Source organism: Rhea pennata, chromosome 3, assembly GCF_028389875.1.
Source record: "Rhea pennata isolate bPtePen1 chromosome 3, bPtePen1.pri, whole genome shotgun sequence".
In the NCBI taxonomy this organism is placed as follows: domain Eukaryota; kingdom Metazoa; phylum Chordata; class Aves; order Rheiformes; family Rheidae; genus Rhea; species Rhea pennata.
Genome location: NC_084665.1, coordinates 100,249,822 through 100,270,913, shown reverse-complemented (window position 1 = coordinate 100,270,913; position 21,092 = coordinate 100,249,822). Strand labels below are relative to the sequence as shown.

Here is a 21,092-nt window from a genome sequence, read left to right as displayed (position 1 = left end):
GCGGAGAGGAACCTCCTGAGGTTCAGCAAGGGCAAGTGCAGAGTCCTGCACCTAAGGAGGAATAACTCCATGAACCAGTACAGGCCGGAGGGTGACATACTGGAGAGCATGCAGAGAAGGACCTGAGAGGGCTGGTGGATGACAAGATGACCATGAGCCAGCAATGTGCCCTTGTGGCCAGGAAGGCCAATGGTGTCTTGAGGTGCATTAGGAAGAGTGTTGCCAGCAAGTCGAGGGAGGTGATCCTGCCCCTCTACTCAGCCCTGGCGAGGCCTCATCTGGAGTGCTGTGTCCAGTTCTGGGCTCCCCACTACAAGAGAGACATGGAGCTACTGGGGAGAGCCCAGCACAGGGCTACAAAGATGATCAGAGGGCTGGAGCACCTGCCCTATGAGGAACGGCTGCAAGAGCTGGGCCTCTTCAACCTGGGGAAGAGAAGCCTGAGGGGGGATCTTATCAATGTGTATAAGTATCTAAAAGGAAGGTGTCAAGGGGACAGGGACAAACTCTTTTCAGCTGTCCCATGTTACAGGACAAGAGGCAATGGGCAGAAACTGAAGCACAGGAAGTTCCGCCTGACCGTGAGGGGGAATTTCTTCACTATGAGAGTGACGGAGCCCTGGCCCAGGTTGCCCAGAGAGGTTGTGGAGTCTCCTTCTCTGGAGATCTTCAAGGCCCGCCTGGATACAACCCTGTCTACCATGCTCTAGGTGACCCTGCTTAGCAGGGATGTTGGACTAGATGATCTCCAGAGGTCCCTTCCAACCTTACCCATTCTGTGATTCTGTGATTCTATGGGATTCATAGAACTGTACTAAAGCAACAAACACATACGGCTCACAAAAAAAACCTGAATTGAAAATAGTTGAGGAAAGAGAATGAGCATTTATAATAGGAAGCATAATATGTATATTGTTCAAAACTGTAGCCACTGTTCGATATAGACTACTGGGCTAGATGGACTCTTGGTGTGAGACATTAGAGATCTTCTGTTCTGAATTAATGTGACAAACCTGCCTTGAGACATTTAAGTTAGCAGTTTTAGTATGGAATTGATTGAAATCTGAAACTTAATGTCACATTTAAAAGTTTTAACATCTGTTGACTCTCTTTCTTGGCAACTGTTATGAAACTGCTAAAAAGATGCAACCCCTTCAAAATGCTTCCTCCAAAGCAAAAGAAATTCATCTGATACACTGTAAATATACATAAAATACTGAGAATGTTCTTGAAATATTGACTTCCTCATTCACAAATTGAGTATAATAATATCTGAGAGGCTAGTTAAATTAGCCTCTCATTAAAAAGAAAAAATAAAAAAGGACAAGAAGAATGCTCTGTGGTTTGACTTCAAACTTAATCTTGCATGATAAAAAATAAGATATGTGTTTTATATACATAAAGTTTTATAATTACGTTATTCACATTTTGTAATTACTACTGATTCTAGGAGAATTTCAAACATTTGAATAAAGACCCCAAAGTTGTCATTACGCCATCTTAGAATGACAGTCATTCTTCTCTTAAAACAACTGAATTTAAATTTTTGTTTTGCATAAAAACTTATATATCAAATAAACAGGAAGGTCATCAACACAGCTGGCACTGTTAAAAGAAAAATCACTAACAACTGAGCTCTGTTTAATATGGATTATTAATACAGAATATTAAATGTATTCCTTTTAATACAGAAAAGACCACTTATTTAAAATATAAATGACATGAATTATCTAGGCTATAAAATAAAAATCATTTATAATATTAAAAACAACAGTTTTATTAAATTATGGAGATCATCACTTAACATTTATATATTGCACCTTATTTCCCTTTTCTTTTTCTGTATTATAATTTCTCCTGAAAACATAATCCTCACACTAATTTTGTAAAGAGGAATAAACAGATATTTATACTATTAGCTTGGGAAAACTGTCTCTGGTGCATTTTTCTCCCAGGTTTTCTAGCCTTACCCAACGAGGACACAGTTTCGAACAATATTTGAAAGAAACCTTAGAACATTTTGACATTCATGAGCCACTAACAATGACTGCCCACGTACCTTATAAAAGAGTAAAACATAGGAAAACGAACAAGGTTCTAACAGCATATTGACAAAATACAAATGGAAAACAATGTTCCTCAGTAATACTGGTTTTGACATGCAAAATACTCAGTTTGTTTCTGATATTTTGAGATATTCTAACACTTTCCACTAGCTTCATTTTATCAGTTTATCAAAAAAATTGAAAAACACAGGGTTAGCGGGAACTGACACTTGAAGCTTAACTTTATTTCAGTGCCACTGATGAATCTGATGAAAACACATAACATTAATTAATCATACATTTTTTGTAGTTTAATTTAAACATGTATATGATAAAGCTATCAAATGGTTACTTGCCACCAGCAATGGCTATTATCACCTCAAAATTGGCTGCTATTTTTTTAACAAAAGTATTATCTTTAAGCTTCACTTTTGGCCACAAATTCATTAAAAAGATTATTTTAGCTAAGCAAAATATTTACGCCTCGTATTACATATGCTTAAAACATATTTTCTTAAGATTTTTAAATTTCTATAAATTTAGCTATTAAATAGGTATTTAGATAATTTATATATTTACCAAGCATATTAGACTAATTCAAAATGTATAAAACCAATGTGGAAGCTTATTTTAAGGGAGTTTTGCTATACTACAAGCACATAGAATCATAGAATCATAGAATCAGTAAGGTTGGAAAGGACCTCTGGAGATCATCTAGTCCAACCACCAATAAATGATAAGACTGTACATATTTAGTCAGAAGCTTTAAATAGTCAAAGAATGATAGATCATAAGAGATTTCTTTGAATATATGTCTATACACATACAATACACAAACTACTTTTCGTTTAAGTTTTGTTGCAAATTAATTTTCTGTATATTGTTTCACTTAAAGCACAAAACACAGGAATATAAGTATTTTTGTAAACATGCTGTTTTGCAGTTTTCGTAGTTTAGGTTAGACACTTCCACATATAATTCTTAAAAGCACTTGAAAATAATTTTCCAGGTAAAGTGCATGACATTAAACAGTGAGTAGTTTAACATAGAAATATAAAGCATTTACTTTAACATGAGCGTTTTAGAATTTTTTCTAATGCTTGCAATTTCAGTACTAAAAGTAATATTTTTCTGGGTTACACAGATGTGTAAAGTGATATGAAGCCACATCAGAAAACTGTAATAATTAACTCTAATTATTCTAAAACTTTTTCAATCTGCCAGGTCACTTTCGTGGTATCAAATCTGACTGAGTTCATATACTGCATGTAATAAAACTGCCCAAAATTCTCAACAAATCAGCATATGTTAACTGCAGCAGTTACATGATAATATTCTTACTAACCTGCAGTGAAAAGTTCTTCCAGGTCCATCAACACATATACCTCCACTGTAGCAGAGAGCTGAGTTCAGTACAGGTTCACTGCAAACATCAATATCAACTTCGCAAAATTCACCAGTGTACCCACTCAGGCAAGTACAGACAAATGCATCATCCAAATCTTGACAAGAACCTCCATTAACGCAGGGAACAGACTCACATTCCTGAGGAAATAAATCATAATAAATTGACTATGTGGACGTTACTCATTCATTCATACCTACAGCAACACAAGTAAGAAACCAAGAACTTAGTCTGGAGATTAGAGAGAGACTAGTGTACTTTTTTATTGCCTGATAAGCAAAAGCCTTGTTTTTATCAAGATCCTTTGATTGCTACTCACACTCAGCCTTAAGAGCATGCTTGTTCCTACTTATTAATCCTAGAGAAATATAAGTGTATTTTTATATAAGTAGTCGTACAGATGTAAATACGTTTCCTACTCATGATTCCTTTATTAAAAATTTAAAGCATATTCTTGAGCCATCATTTACATAATTCTACCTGTTTGCCTAAATTTTTATAGTAGGTTCTATCACTCAGTGAAAAAGCCACATTTGAAAGACAATTCTGGACTGAATAAATAAATAACTTTCAGTAACTAATACTTTATCAAATAGTGCCCAATATATGATAACTTTCTGATTATCAATTATTACATATCATTGCAAGTAGAAATGTGTTATGCATTCACATAACAACAATTCACTCTGATAAAGCTATGTGAAAGTCACCAAATTCATACCATACAAACTAGCAGCAAATTAGTGTCTTATTTATGTTTCAGAATTTAATTAGTACAAAAATGAGAGTTTACCCATGAGCATAGGAACCTAGTTTTTGCCTGTGTCTTAAAGGAGTTTTATTTTTTTTGCTGAGACCCAAATAGTCTAGCTAAAACCAGTACTTTAAAAGCAAATTTATTCTCACATTTCGTTAACTTTAGAATAGTTAACTCCTTAAGGATATCCAAGGGCACTTAGTAGATTTTCTGCAGGTACTGCAGTTGCAGTTGCTTTGACAGAATGTAAATTCAGAAATCCACAGGGATAAGAAAACAACATGTTTTTCTATCTGCCCTCCAGCTGGGTGTATATAGGATGATTTATTAGAGAGCATTACATAAACTAATTGAATTACACATCCCATAGGAAGATAGGGATAGTTTTATAGACTGCCAAAAATCCTGTATCTAGGGTCTAGAAGTCTTTTGCTGTATTAATTAAACCTGCTGTGAAACATAAGACTTTCTTTTCTTTTGTTTTGTTTTAAAGAATCTCAATCCAGAATTCAAACCTTCTGTTTTTTTTCTATTCCAGTAACTTACCTCATCTAGTTTTCTTAATTTGCATCCACTTGTATTTTTCTCTACTACTTCTCTTTTTATAGCCTTGCTCATTAGCAGCATAAAATCAAAATCTATCAAATCAATGGACAAAATCTCTACCAAAGTAATAAAAAATAGAATATACGGAATAATTATGAAATATCAAAATCACCAGAGTAGCAAGGAGTAAGTTCAAAGCTGAAATAAATGTTCAGAGCTTTGCCTCAATATATCATTACAATCATAGCATATTTCAAACTTAATGTAAAACCTTTTGTTTTCTTACATGTTCACATGCATGCATACTGCTCCAGTAAAATCTTATGAGATAGCACACGGTAGTAGGAATTAGTTTTTAGAGCAACATTAAAAATACAGTTTTGTAAGAAAGATGTCACAGCAATTACTGAACAGTATATTTGGCTCACAACAGTTAAAAGTTCTTCGTTAAACAAACAGAAAGGCAGAGTACCTTCTGTTACCGGAGAAATGATACTCTGCACTGTTCTTAACTCAGGCAAAGGAATTGTTTCAGTAAATAGACACACAACTGTGTTAAAAATCCCACACTATCCTAAACTAGATGGGCTGCCACAATTCCATAAAGTGCAGGAACTCGCAATTTAAAAGAACAAGGATGTTAGATGGCAAACTGCAGTAGCAACATAGTTGTGACCACTGCTGCCTAATTTGGATCCTACCAGGGACTATCTTTCCAGGTCGGTATTAGGAGATAGCTGCCTCTACAGTTAATTCCCAAGCAAGTTGATTCTCTCACCCCAAAAAGACAAGCACAGCGATCAACATCATTTCAGTTTTGTCTTGCTTTTTGTAGCGGGAGGCTGAATCATAACTGTGACAGCTAACCAAACAGTTCCCAAGTCAAAGCAATGGTTATAGAGACCTTCTCTCCTAATAATATTCCCCCTCTTTCCAGTACTGTAGGGAAAAAGAGTTTCTTGACCATCCCAGGTGCCCAGTTCCTAGTATAATAACATACTTTTTAACCTCTTCCTGCCTGAAATGGTATTAAAGTCAGATCCTGTCTTCACTAGATGAAAGGTAGCATTGACTCAGACTAACTGAGAATCTGAACATTATCAAAAAAATATATGCAAAGATAGGTCATTTCAGCTTTTCCAAGATACAAATTTCTGGATGTATACATGGCACAATGACTCACTTTTTTTTACATCACTTTGTACTTTCTTTTTTTAACATTTGTTAAATCTCAAAAGCTATTGTGATCTGGAATTGAAAAATACATTATTTTTAAGATGCAAAGCTAAAGCCTTAGTCTTATCAGTAATTTTTCCAGTTTTATGACTAACTTAATCAAGTAAAACAAGTGAAACCAGTGCTGCAGTCAGCCAGTGCAGCACAGGCTTGTTCTCTCAGTAATTTACAATATTTGGTTTGCAAGTACAGAAAAGAAATACTGATTTTAAATGCTTACAGTAAAAAGTCAGGCTACTGGATTCAATGTTTTTCACCTATAGATAAATACGGGTGACTGCAATTTTTGCCATTAGAATCATATAGCAGAAAACAACCCTATTTTGCAATACCTCACTGATCATGAGGCCAGACTCTCTTTTTTCCCTTCCTTTCTTATGGAGCCCATTTTTGGCTGAAAGGAGTGATATGGTGTTATGAGCTTTAGCTGTAATGGAAGGGAACTTCCATTACAGTCACTAGACACCATACTATTTATTTAGCATCTTTATAACAATTGAAAATCCATAGATTATGTTACAGAACAGAAATGTACAGTCCGTTCTTTAACAGCACTCCAAACCCAAAGCCTAAAATTAATTTGATATTCAGTTCTGACTGAAGTCAAAGAGGGATAGACATCTTTAGGAATCGTACTTCAGTCAGCGGTTTCAGATTATGAATGTTTCAAAGGCAGTTCTGGCTTAGGATATTGTTAATTCTTTTCTCCCTGTTTTTCCCTACCCCAAACCATAATGCACTATCTCCTAAGTTATGTAGAATAATGGATTAAACTAACTGTTATGAGAGAGAGAGAGAGAGAGAGAAATACTTATTTTATGCTTTCTTAAATCTAATTTTCTAAAATGCCGCACAATCAGCTATGCAGGCTTAACTGGAAAACTAGTGTGGAGAGAAGAACTGGATGAGGATGGGGACATGGGAGATGTGTAAGTCAGCAGAGACTCTGAGAAAGGATAGACTGAAATCCCTGAAGTCTGACTGAAGTGTTTAAAAGCTAGTTAAAGATACAAAAAAAAAAAAAAAAAAAAAAAAAAAAAATAAAATCAGAATAGCATGAAAAAAGAATCTAAAGAATATATAACTATTTTTAGCACAAGTCCTTTTAAGGCATTTTAGAAAGTGTATTTTTTTTTCCCCCCAAAATATATTTATTTTAACTTGACCTTGTGGCAGCAGGAGCATTTCTCTGGAGAAATTTGTCCTTTATTAATGTAACATTACTTCATTTTTTAAAATAAATAACCTTGTGAAGTAATCATGAGAAGAATATAATCAAGATACATTGGCTTAGGTTCCGAATACCACACTGGACAGCAGTGTATTCAGCAGAGTAGGCACAAATCAGCATTTTCCTTTGTCAGATATTGTATTTTCAAAGTTTTTGGATGTAGTAGCAGCATAAAAAGGTCTCATGTGTGGGACGTGGTAATTCTGACATAGCCAGTACATAAGATGTACATGAAAAATTTCAACAGACTATGAAGAGATAAGCATGAATGTACCATGATCAAGAATAGTTCACTTCTGGAACAGAATTGCCAATGCATCTATCTCCATCACCATGTATTTCAAGGTACACGCTACGTGTATAGAGAAAGTGCCTCAATACATTTGCTGCTATTAAGATTTTATGTAAGTTCTAGCAGCAATTTACAGGCAGAGACTGCTGGGGAAAAAAAAAAAAAAAAAAAAAAAAAAGCACAAAACCCCCAAACCAAGACAAGGATCAAAACTAAACTCAACTCCTCCCAAAGTCAAACAAATGACTTTGAAATTCCTTGTTATGGTTCACAGCAGACATTCCACTTAAAAAGCAAAAGACTGGGGAGCAGTAGAAATGATGATAGCTTTTTTCCTCTTTCATTTTTTTTTTTTTTGGTCCCTCAGGACTTCCAAGAAACAGTGACTCCTTTTTTCATTATTATTCTCTCAGTTTTCTTCTTTTAAGTGCCACTACAACTTTTAGGCTTCTCTGAGAATGCAGAAAATCTTGTTCTTTGTCCTCTTCGGCTCATCTGAGCATAAGCAGGAGGCATAAAGGTTTCATGTTGCTGCTGTAGTGTATAGGCTCTGTGTGTAAGAGCTTCTCCAAATTCAAAATCAGTCTGGGCCCATAGGCCTATTGTACTCTTGCCCAAGCAATTACACAGTACTTCAGGACTTGGAGACTGCGTCCCTTAAGAAGAGAAATTGAGATAATTCAGGTAATTCTTTGGTGCAATCCTATTTATTTACGGACTGCACAGAAATCCACTTTTTTGTCAGAACAGAGGAAGTAACCTGCCCAAACTGAGCTGTGTTGCCTAGCTTTTTTTCTGCAGCCACCCTTGCCCTCTGTCTTTTCCTTTTCTTTCTGATTTCTGGCTCTTTTCTTTCACAGGTAGCTTTAGCCAAATTAGCCATCCAGCAGCCATCCATCTCCAAGGAAACCACAAGGATATAGGAGCCAGCTGCTTCTCTGGCCTCATCTTGCTGGTTTGCTCCTTCTGCACAGGAATTTGTTCCTTCCACCATTACTGAACAAAATAAGAGCGTTCCTTACTAATCTGAATCTGGGGTGCTCTGCCCATTCTGCCCATGTCATGAAGTATGGGACTGATACCTAGTGTTCACATGTCACAGCACAGCAATATCCCCCTTCCCAGCTCATCATTACATCACAAACATCATTTTCACATGATAGTGCCCAAAACATAAATAATGTATATGGCTTCAAATTGATTGACAAATTCATGAGGCACAGATCCTTTTCTACCTGTTAAAAACAGTAATTAGGATGAGTTCTTTGCTGTAAGAAGTTCCAAAACTGTTGATGGGTCTATGAGTGTTCTCAGGTTTAGGTTATCACAAAGAAAATTGAGATGCATATAGTGGCAGTGCACAGATATTTTCACAAGAAGTATTAGCCATTAAGAAGTATTTTAATTCTTAGAGAAAGTCAGTACAAGAACCAATAGCTGGAACCCATATTCAGATATATCTAACAAAAGAGAAGGTACGACTTCGATACTGAGTCAGCTACTGTAAATCTGCCAGAAGTGGTTATCTACCTTCCTTTTATGTTTTTAAATAAAAACTGGATACCTTTCTAAAACATATGTTTTAGCCAGATGCAAGTTAAATTGAAGCGTTAGGTTCCATGTAGCTGTGAGAGGAATATATGTATTTCTAATACGAGAACACAACAGTGATTTTCTAGCTTCATCTTTACTAAATTATTGTCACAATACATTCAAGTCCCCATCAGCTTCCTCCACATAACAATTTCCTCACATAAAAGCCAATGTGAAAGAGTGAAAGAATACTAATTTTCTAGTTCTTGTGACTCTTTCAAGGGTATTTTTTGTCAAAAGTCCTTTGTTCAAATTTCACCAGATCCACTAGAATTACTATATTACAATAACATATTCTTTCCTGCTCTCTGAATGTAATGGTGTAGTGAATCTGTTCTGCACCAGAACATACCCATGTATGACTGTACCTTAAGACAGACTACCTGGCATGGTAAAGTCCACTGGTTCTGCTGGTAGGAAAATGTTCTGAAATCTGGACTCTACCAGCTGACCTGGAAAGGCACCATGCTAAAGCCATATAGTTCCCTGATCCAACTCTGTGTCTCCATGCTGACATCCCTCTGTGAAAATGAGGTTTATTTGTCTAAGAAATTGCAATTCCCTATATACCACATTATATCATTTCCAAAGACAAAATTAAAATAATTAGCTTGAAATAATTACAAAGGGACACATTTTAGCAAATGCATAAAAATAATGAAAAATCACTTTTTTCAAATAATGTGTCAATTCAACTGTTTTTTAAAACAAAGTCTCCAAGTACATCTTAAAAATTAGTACGATGACTTTTTCTTTGATAAGGATAATGTTTTATTATTTTTCCTGTGAAATTGTATCTGAATAAGATAACTTTAAAATGATTAAAATATTAAAATTATTAAAATTATTTTTAACAATAAGTCAGGAACTAGTTGTACAAAAGAGATCCGAAGGAAAAAAAAATATTCCTGATGATAGATGTATTCTTTATCTAAATGGAGTTTTACTTTATACCAAATGAGGGAATTATAGAGGACTGAGAATATAAATATTATATGCAATTCCACTATCCTGCTGCAAATATACTCAAACTATTCATAGACTCATCGAATCAGTAAGGTTGGAAGGGACCTCTGGAGATCATCTAGTCCAACCTCCCCACACAGCAGGGGCACCTAGAGCATGGTAGACAGGGTCGCATCCAGGCGGGCCTTGAAGATCTCCAGAGAAGGAGACTCCACAACCTCTCTGGGCAACCTGGGCCAGGGCTCCGTCACTCTCACAGGGAAGAAATTCCCCCTCACGGTCAGGCGGAACTTCCTGTGCTTCAATTTCTGCCCATTGCCTCTTGTCCTGTCACATGGGACAACTGAAAAGAGTTTGTCCCCGGACCCCTTGACACCCTCTCTTCAGGTACCTGTACACATTGACAAGATCCCCCCTCAGGCTTCTCTTCTGGAGGCTAAACAGGCCCAGCTCTCGCAGCCGTTCCTCATAGGGCAGGTGCTCCAGCCCTCTGATCATCTTTGTAGCCCTGTGCTGGGCTCTCCCCAGTAGCTCCATGTCTCTCTTGTAGTGGGGAGCCCAGAACTGGACACAGCACTCCCTGTGCTGTGTGACTCATGAGGCCTCCCCAGTGCTGAGTAGAGGGGCAGGATCACCTTCCTCGATCTGCTGGCAACACTCTTCCTAATGCACCCCAGGATATTGTTGGCCTTCCTGGCCACAAGGGCACATTGCTGGCTCATGGTCATCTTGTCATCCACCAGCACTCCCAGGTCCTTCTCTGCAGAGCTGCTCTCCAGAAGGTCAGCCCCAGCTTGTACTGGTTCATGGAGTTATTCCTCCTTAGGTGCAGGACTCTGCACTTGCCCTTGCTGAACCTCAGGAGGTTCCTCTCCGCCCAGCTCTCCAGCCTGTCCAGGTCTCTCTGAATGGCAGCACAGCCCTCTGGTGTGTCAGCCACTCCTCCCAGCTTGGTATCATCAGCAAACTTGCAGAGGAGGCACTCTGTCCCCTCATCCAGGTCACTGATGAAGAAGTTAAACAGGATGGGACCCAGGACTGAGCCCTGGGGACATCACATGCCACAGGCCTCCAGCTGGACTCCACGCTACTGATGACGACCCTCTGAGCTCTGCCTTTCAGACAGTTCTCAATCCACCTCAGGGTCCACTCTTCTAACCCACACCGATTTATATTTTGACATACTTGTATGTAGTGCATTTTATTATGCCATCTAATTAGTATCTGTTTCTGCAAATACTTACAATATAAAGCCCCAAATACAGTTTGCTGTTTGATTTCTTTGTGGATAACGATGAAGTGATTAACTGTAAGGAAGGAGTTGTAACAGAAAAAAAGGTAATGGTGTAAACATCAGTTCAGGGAGTAGAAGAAAGAATCCTGATATTTGTGATAAAAATGCATTCAAGGTAGAAGTTACTAATTTGCTGAAGGTAGAACTAGACAGAGCTTTAAAACTTAAATTTGATGGAGTTGAAAAGAAAGAGATATGAAAGGATTTCAAAAATAGATACTGCAACAGAAAAGAAAGACACTTGCAGGAGTCGTCTAATTAAAGAATTGGGGCTGAAATGAATGTCTGGTTAGAGACAGAGGTTTTTGTGATAAACAGGAGTCATAGGATTAAAGTATGGGTTAGAATTTTAAAAAAGAGGGAGAAATAAAATCAATGCTGTAAATAAATGCTTTATAAACTGATTAATTCATTCATTAAAGTGTCATATATGAAAAATACGATGTGCAATTTTTAATGTACCCTTAATCTAGATTTCTAAAATAGCTAAATACACAGTATTACTTTGTAAGAAATGTACAATTTAATGTATTAATATGATTTTTATAGGTTATGTAAAATAGTTATGGTTCAGTGCATTAGTGAGGAACATAATATATATGCATTTCAGTTCCTTTGAAAGATAGTCTACCATGGTTTAATTTGTTTAATTTATCACAAGTGCAATCATCTGATGTAATGATGACTGCTATTAAGACCAGAAGACCTAGGTTTCCTTTGCTAAGATTAAAAAAATACTTAGTTTAAATTGTGTGGTTCACTAAGTTATGAACTTTCCAGTTCACATGCATTCATTTCAGATAAATCTCCACAGTATTACTGCCTTGTACAAATTTGAGATTTACATTAAGAATATACTGAGATGTTTTTAAAGATGAGTGCTCCAGATGTCCATTTCTTGTTTAACTTATATTTTTTTTGTTTCACTTTGTTCCATTTTTCTACTTAGCAAAATTATTGTAACTATTTTTTTCCTTGTAAAATTTGCCATTAATATATTTAAATATCCATTTTGTATGATTCTTAACTTCCCAAATTGTTGTTTCTTTTAATGGACTAAATGTACACAAAGCATTTTGTGAAATGAATGGCAAAAAACTTTCATTTTTCAAAATGTTATCGTTTTTCAAAGTAATTCAATTTAAAATGGGTTTAAAATGACAGTATTTTGCTTTGGAATTTTGGATAATAGACACAAGAAGAAGAGAAAGTTACAAAGAAGTAAGTATTTTTTAAAACAAGATTACAGAACATAATGATCCATTTGGCCCAGTATTGTATCTCTCACAGCAGGAGAAGGAAAGACTGTTTAGGAAGATCATGTGAACCTGGCCACTTGCTACAGTCTGTTTCTCATGCATCCCCCAGCATCCAAAACTGTTGAATCAGAGATGCTGACCAGTACTTTCCTGACTGGTTCATTTCTTATTCATTTATGATCCTATCCTCCAGGACCTTGTCTAATCTTGTTGAACTCACTGCACAATCGCCTGCCTCACTGGCTTCCTGTGGCAACAAGTTCTAGAAGTTCTCTGCCTTCCGTGAAAATACTTTTATCTCTTTCAAACTTTTTCAAACTTTTCTCCTACTAATTTCATCAAGTGCCTCTAGTTCTTTTATTGCAGGATCTGATGAAGAATTTTTCTATTTCAGCTTGCCTACCAATTCCGTGGGTTTCTAAGATTTAATTATATTCCCCTCAGCCTTCTCCTCTGCAAATTGAATAGTTTCAATTTTAAAATCTCTCCTCATAAGGCAGCTATTTGACCCCTTGATCTCTCCTCTGCACCTTCTCTACCTGCCATGACCTTCTTGAAATGCAAGGTCCAGAACTGCATACAGTACCCAAGATACGAGCCCATCTAGGTTTCACATAACAAGGAAATGATGCCCTCCATTTTGCTCGCAGTACCCTTTCTGATGATTCTCAGTGTTTTTTCGCTGTTTTGGACTGTGACTGCACATTGGTTTCAGAGAACTGCCAACGATTGCTCCAATATTTCTTTCTTGAGTTGTAACTGCCAGTTCTGAATTCAGCTGTTGGCATGTTTCCCCTAGATACATTATTTTACACTGAAGTTTTATCTATCACTTTCTCACTTTCTCGTTCCATTTTGTGAGCTCCTTCTGGTATTCCTCACCATGGCTCATCCTTTGACTACTCAAAAGAAGTTAGTATATGCCTCAAATTTGAGTATTTCATTCTTCACTTTCTTCTGCAGCCTCCTGACAAAGAGGCATAAGAAAGCCATTCCCACCACCAATCGTGGCAGACCATGCTGATGGCCCTTCTTTTTCCTAAGAAGTGTCCATTAAGCTCTGTCTTCACTTCTCACCCTTTAAACAGCTTTCAGTCCAGAAGTGAATTTCTCCTCTAATGCCATGGCAGCTTAGTTTCTTTAAAAATATTTTTGTTCAACCTCATTAAAAGTTTTTTGAAAATCCAAATATATTATGTCCGCTTGATGCCCTTTATCGATATCAGTGTTTACTGACAAAGAATTCCAGCAATCAAGTCAGGCCTTACCACAATGGAGATTCCTATAGGTATTATCCATTTACCAATTTATTTATTACTCTCTACTACTCTAATCTCTGTTGTCTATTTCTCTATCATTTCTCCATATACAAGAATGCTCCAGTCCAGCCATTCTCACATTTAGAGGACAAACCTATCACCTCAGTGTCAGTAGCTCCTTGCACAGTTATATATATTAAACCTACCCTATGGGTGGGTAATTATGCATGATGTACTTTGTGCAATACAGTGGGTAAGTCCCTCCTTGCTATTGGATCAATCTGTCTGCATCCTGAACTTAAATTATGCTGGTTTTTGAAAATATACATTACTTTAACTTCTTCTTTGAAGAAACTACTTACTTTGCTCAGCTCTTTTTAAACTAGTTAGTGATTGGTAGGAAATACTCAGGATTGTAAAGAAGTCCTCCACATGTACACACAATATGATCACACTTATCTGAGATTCTTTGTATCCTCATCAATGAATACTTTCAAAGTAATAGTTCGTGTTTACCATACATGTGTATGCTATGGGTGCATAGACAACTAGCTTTCACAGGACATCTCAAGTTAGGCAAGCTAAATCTTGCTGTTCTTCCAAATTCCAAATTTCAGATAATGAATTACATAGCTGCTGAGTTTCCTGTCTTTTGAGTAGTCCTGTAATTCCTGGTGAATAACTGCTTATTTGTTTGGATCATCACAGTATTGTGCTGTGACTCCATTTGACCATCAGTTGTTCTAACTGAATAATTTCTTCTCCTAGACTGTCTGATCCCAGCCTTCCATCAGGTACAAGCAGGAGCATCAACAAGTTAAATATTCTGCAGTATAAAGACTCAGAATAGTTATTGTTACCTTTTCTAACAGCATGAGATGCCCTCAGCTAAGCATGGAAAAAGAACCACTAATTTGTCACCAGTTATAGAAAAAGAAAAAGCCCAAATAAATAGGAAATAACATTTATCACTAATATTCCACTAACTATACTAGCAATCTATCTTTACATACACCACAAAAGATCAATTTTCAGGTATTTGCTTTCACACCTCCCAAATTCAAAAACAGTAAATTGTCAAAAGAAACCACATTTATTACAGCTAATTCACGCAGTGGGTATGGTTCTTTGTCTTTTTCTTGCATAAAATATGAAATCTATATATGAAAACCCATGAAAACCAAAGCAGACAGGAAAGTCCCTACATACATAGTTCATATGAGATATGCAGAAGTTATAGGCTATATCTTTATAAAGTGTTTCTTATTTTTCTCCTAGAAGTATTACACAACCGAAGAAAGTCTTGAGGTATATTTGCTTGTGAATGTTATTACAATCATATGTAGAGGATGAAAAGTTCAGATTAAAGATAAAATATTATGACATCTAGAGTATCTCTAGGGAAATATATATATATGTATATACACATATTTTATTTTTAAATTAGTTATTTGAATCAGCTTAGTTGCATATACCTTCATACACAGAAATATAACTTCAAGTGAAGCAAGTATTGAAATATATGTACATGGATGTATTCTTGACTTTCTTTTTTTAAATAAATGAACTGGTAGATATTAATCTAGAGAAAAACAATCACAAACCTAGCATTATTATCCAGATGTGAACACCACTACACATTCATGAAGCCGTGCTGATTTCTGCAAGAGTCGCATAGGCATGATATATATGCCTGATTAAGATGAAGGCAGAACTGTAGCCTTTAAAAATATGACACCTGCAGCATAGTCTAATCTGGGAAGCACACTGTGTGCAAATAGAAAGAATATAAAAAAATGAAGCCATCCTTCTGACAGACTTATCTGTCGAATGTATATATATATATATATATTGTTTCTTCCTATGAATTTCTAATCTATGCATTTTCAAACACCTCTGTATGAAAGGTGGTTATATTTTGAATATGATTTTTTGCAGTTGTCTACAGGTCATTTAATCTCTCATTCTCTCATAAGGGAGGAAAGTGTAAATCACTGATGTTGCTAGAGAAAATACTGCCTAGGGGTATTCTGCATTAATATTGGCAACAGCTGATAATCACATAGATCTGCAATATTATATCACGATGCACACTCTATTTATTTGAATTACTTATTTTCTGGCCTTTTCTTTCTCTAAAGGGAAGTTGGAGGATAGTTCCAGCTAGATTTACTCCTTGTGTGAGACTGTCATGTATTTCCAACAGAAAAGTTATAGACTGTTCTTCTTTTATGTAACATAAGGCTTTTTTAGCTATCTGGTACTTTTAGCTGTATATCAAAATCCAGGAATGTCCTCTACACATAGAAGTTTAAAAGAAGCTTGTATAACATTTTGTACTTGTTCCTGACAATTCAGATGCACAATAGCAGAAGTCAAATAACCCCAAAGGAGGCAGATTTGAAGCCAGGCCTTCTCATTAGACCAAACTCATTTAAAAGGACCAAATCCTCAGGATCTGAGAACTCTCTCTTGAAATATGTTTGTCATAAAACCTCAAATAGTCTAAAAAGCCATGCTCTTCCCTTAAATGTGGTCAGTTTTCTAAGAGGTGTTTATTGTTATGCCAGGTACAGTGATTTTCTAGAAGCCGGTTTGCTGACCACAGGAATCTTTTTGATATAGACTTGAACATCCTTCCTATCTGTAGCCATTCCCCATGGTAATGCAAAAATATTCTTGAACTTAAGAGGAGGGAGTGGGCAGTGTATTTTGTATGCCATAGTTCTATCTCATAGAATTCCAGTTAGCTGGAGCTTGAAACTTGAAGCATGAATCATGCCTAATTTTAGTGTAGAATATTGCATCCTGAGGTTTACTATTCAAATACAGAGTTAAGCTACAGCAAATGGGGCTTGCAGTGTAAATGAGATAGTTGTATCATCCATTTTAAACTGAGGGATAAATGATTTTCAGGGGATGTTGGCTTAGTTTTCTGTGGATTTTCAGATTTTTCACTCACATTTCACTTTTAAAGATCTTTAGACATTTGCTCAATGCTCTTTCTAATGCAGTTTCATATTAGAAAAAACAATGAGCTTTTCAGAATGTATTTGAAACAATCGCATTTCCGTCATGCATTTTCAATAAGCCAAAGCATTCACAAGTTACTTAAATAAAAAAATGAGTTTCAAGTGGCATATTACCATTTCCCCTATAATTAAAGTAAAATACGAAGACATACATTAATATTTATCTCACATCTCAAGCTGGTCCATCCTGACTCACAGGAACATTCATATCCATCAATGAGATCTATACATCTGAAAAACAAAATAGCAGTTTCAGATGATGCTATGTTCCTCTGGATTTAGTACTACTTGTATTATTCAATACATTTCAAAATATTGGTCTGATGTAATCTGCTGAAATCCACAGAATTTTTAAATTAGCTTTTATAATGGGTTTCAGATGTGTATATTATAGATACTGAAGGTTTTTAAAATGATACTGAGTCTCATATTAAAAGATACCTTCCAATTTCAACCTGTTGGTATGCAGTAGCTAAAGATTTGCCTTTAAGTATATTAAAGATTAATTAATCCACATTTACTAAAAACTACTTTATGCTAATGAACATAAATGAAAGAGGAACTGAGGTAATGTAACAATATATTACATTAGCTTAAACAGGCAACATCTGTCATTTTTAACTGTGCTTGTACTCTTATTTTATGAAAGAACATAATTAAAACTATATTAATCAACCTTCCCATGTCATTAAATTTTAAATATTACTAGTAAAGTATATTATCTTGCAGATAATAATAGTTAAATAAAAATAACCACCTTCCATGAAGACAAGGATCTGGCAAGCATTCATTAACATTTATCTCGCACTTTGTTCCAATAAAACCTCTCTTACAGTGACACTTGTAGGAACTGATGTCATCAATGCAATTTCCATTGTTGAGGCAAGGAGCAGATATACATTCATCTATATTTACTTCACATCTATCACCTGTATAAAAAACAGAGCAGTTACAAGTAAGCTTTAAACTTTAGCTCAAGTTAAATAAATTTATCTATTCCTATTGTAAATTCCAAATAATCTGTTTTTATTTACCTACATTGTTCGTATAATTCACTATACTCATCAGCAAGAATATCCCACTGGCTTCTCTATACACGCAAACACCAAAAAAAAGTGGGTTTATTGCAATATATCACATTGAAAACATCTGTAAATGTAGAAAGGCAAGAAAGGACTTGGCTTTGACAGTCAGCTTGGAAGTAGAACAGCTAAATAGAGAAAATGAAAGTTCAAGAGGATTTTTTTGTACACAGTTATTAGAAAGATGAATAGCACAGGTTTCCTACGAGGGGAGTATAGAATTAAAATGATGTATGTCTTGGTGGTGAACTAACTGTAATAATTATGTTCTCAAACTGAATTTAAAATGCAGAGGCTTTAAGTAAATGATGCAAGACAGAAAATGCTTTGAATTCTTTATGAAGACATTCATTATGAGAGATATGGTGGTATACTTTTCTGCTTGTAATTTTGCTGCAAATTAATGCCACACATCTTCCATTTAAACATCTCAAAGTACTTTACAAAATACTAATTAACAACAAACACTGACCTAGGGATAACACAAGATCATTACTCTGTTTTTGCAGGTGTGTGGGACATGGGAGGTATGAAGGAGAGAAAAAGAGTGCGTAAGACAAAAGGAGCTGCTATGGAGCAAAGAGCTTAGCAGCCAGAAGTTACAGCTCTTCCTCTGGTGCTCCATTTCGCAATGAATGTGAGAGGCATTTCTTGCCTCTCTTTAATGAGGTATTTACTTAAGTACCTCAATCGCAACTGAAAATAACCACTCTTATTGTATATGCAGATGTGACCGAGTAATGAAAAGCTCCTGTAGTCTTTTCTCATTGCTCTGCACCCAAGTACTAGTAGCTTTTGAAGAAAGGAATTCATAGCAAGGAAGAAGCACACAGATGCCCTAACCTTTCTCTAGTCCACATGTATTAGGCAAAGATCAAAAACAAGAGTTTGCAATAAGCCTATTAACAGACCTACAAGTAAGACTTAATGAAAGATCACGGTGAATGTTTTTATATAAGGAAGATTGGCAGTGTAATATTAACATTAATATGAATGTTGAGTCTTTACAAATACTGTATGCATTTGAGGAAATTGATTTCTTCACAATATTCTCTTAGCTTTCTAATTGAGGCATAGACAAAACAACAGCCTGGACTCTATTTCGAAGCCTATGGCCACAGCCCCAGCAGTCTTAGAGCACTGGAGTTGTGCTGTAGTGGAAAGCATTGAGAAAATTGAACGTAACCCCCAGGAAAGGGAGCTCTCTGAGAGGGGCTGCCACACGATTCTGTGTTTGACCAAATCTTGGCACAGTAGTATTTGTGATATGCTAAGTCATATACTGGTAAAACTTAAAAAGCAATTCTGAAACCTGTTCTCCCCTGTCCAATGCACTCATTCAGCAAACAATAGCTCCGAACATTCATGTTCCTTGGACGCTCCCATTCATTTGCACTGTCACATTCTCTGCAATAGCAGTGTCTTATTTGATTTCCCTATATATAAGAACCTAAACTTCTCAGAAAAAGATATTTTGTGAATATGTTGCCAAAATCTCAATTCAAGAATAGAACAGTCAAGTTCATCTATTTTGTTACAGAATATGTAATATCAAAGAGGCATTTTTCCTGTAAGTCAGCTCTAGGAAAGAAAACATAGGCTTCAACATAGGGCTTTCTTGTTCTACTCTTGTTAAGCAATGCTTCAAAAACACTGTTAGAGTGGTTGTATTACAGAGTAATACATCTTGAGTTTACCTTATCTTCAACTCTGAAGTTTATGTTTTTTGGTAAATGAGAAATTCTGATCTTTGCTGATAAATTGACTGCATTGTCACTCAGTCATGTTTGCATTCCTGATCTTTTCAAAGCTGCTTATCCAAACTGATAGCTTCCTATGCCAACAAGTAAGTTTGCTTTCATAAGAAGTCTAAGCAAGGTTTAATTTTACTATATTAGTGAGAGGACATACAAATGAAGTGGGTAGCAATTACATACATAGATTGTTGGGGGAGATTGTACTATGTACATTTACTAAAATATAGGACTTGTTTTTTAAAAATACATTTTCCTCCTTAATCATGATTTTACTTAGGAGGTTCAAGTCTGTGTTTTAAGAGTTAAAGCTGCTGAATTCAAATGTAATAATTTCCTTTTGCTAGTGACATATGTGAAAGCAATAATTGTAAAAAATAGTTTTAGTGTTCTTCCGAATTTTTAAGGCAGACATTTATGATCCGAAAAAAGCAAACTCTATTATACGTTTGGTCAATGGCTGTCATTTTTACTGTAATTTATCAGTTTACATAATTTGCTTCATAAATAATCTATATGTAATTCATTTCTATTGCTACCTTTCATTGCTTCTGTTGTCTACCCTCTTCCCAGATCTAATACATTCACTGAAGGAAATAAAGCCGACATGAATTACATTATGGTTTTAAAAATATATATTTTGCTATAAGATATTTAAAGATTAATTCAGCAATATACCAGTAGCAGATCTCAAAATCACGGAATGAAATTTGATTTTCTATAATCAATCCATTAGAAACTTTTCTGAAATGCCTCAATGGTTGTAGCCTTTCATTTGAAGAAGTTGACACATATTGATACGTTGATGCTGAAAGATAGAGTAAAGGTTAAAGTAGTGATTGATAATTAGTCCATATTCACATGTGCTTCCACTATTGTATAATTTATTCAAGAAGGAAGAATTATAGTTCCTTTAGATGATTAACATCTTGTAATTAAACAGATTCTGCTATACATTCCTGATCTGCCCTTATTTATGTGACATTGATCTACTATTACAATGATATTCATTATTTTTTGCCTGAACTGCTGAATGAATGCAATGGAAATGCACTGAAAACCCACTACTTGATTGTAGGGAAGAAGACTGAGTGCTTAAATCTAATGTGTCACTAAGTGATCATAAAAATCATGTTTTGAAAGACAAGAAGTATTGGGAAAAACATATTTTATATCTTCCCTTTCAATCTTAGAAAGAAATCTTACAGTTATAACCTTACACAGAGAGTTTAAGAAAAAAACAGAAATCACTTCAGTGTCTTTTACTTAAACAATATTTATATACTTTAGAAATAAAAAAAAAATGTTTAAAACATGTACATTATATATTTTCCTTTTCTG

The 21,092-nt window shown here is 35.5% G+C and overlaps 1 protein-coding gene across 1 annotated transcript in view; it reads right to left on the bottom strand.

The window, feature by feature from the left end:
• The window catches only part of EYS (eyes shut homolog), an 872,934-nt gene that overhangs the window by 467,389 nt on the left and 384,453 nt on the right, over positions 1 to 21,092 (bottom strand). Inside the window, exons 28-30 of the mRNA XM_062573097.1 lie at positions 17,673 to 17,844; positions 17,068 to 17,146; positions 3,391 to 3,590 (exon numbers count right to left, since the gene is read on the bottom strand). Coding sequence (XP_062429081.1) covers positions 3,391 to 3,590; positions 17,068 to 17,146; positions 17,673 to 17,844 — 451 coding nt within the window. The remainder of the gene's footprint in view (positions 1 to 3,390; positions 3,591 to 17,067; positions 17,147 to 17,672; positions 17,845 to 21,092) is intronic.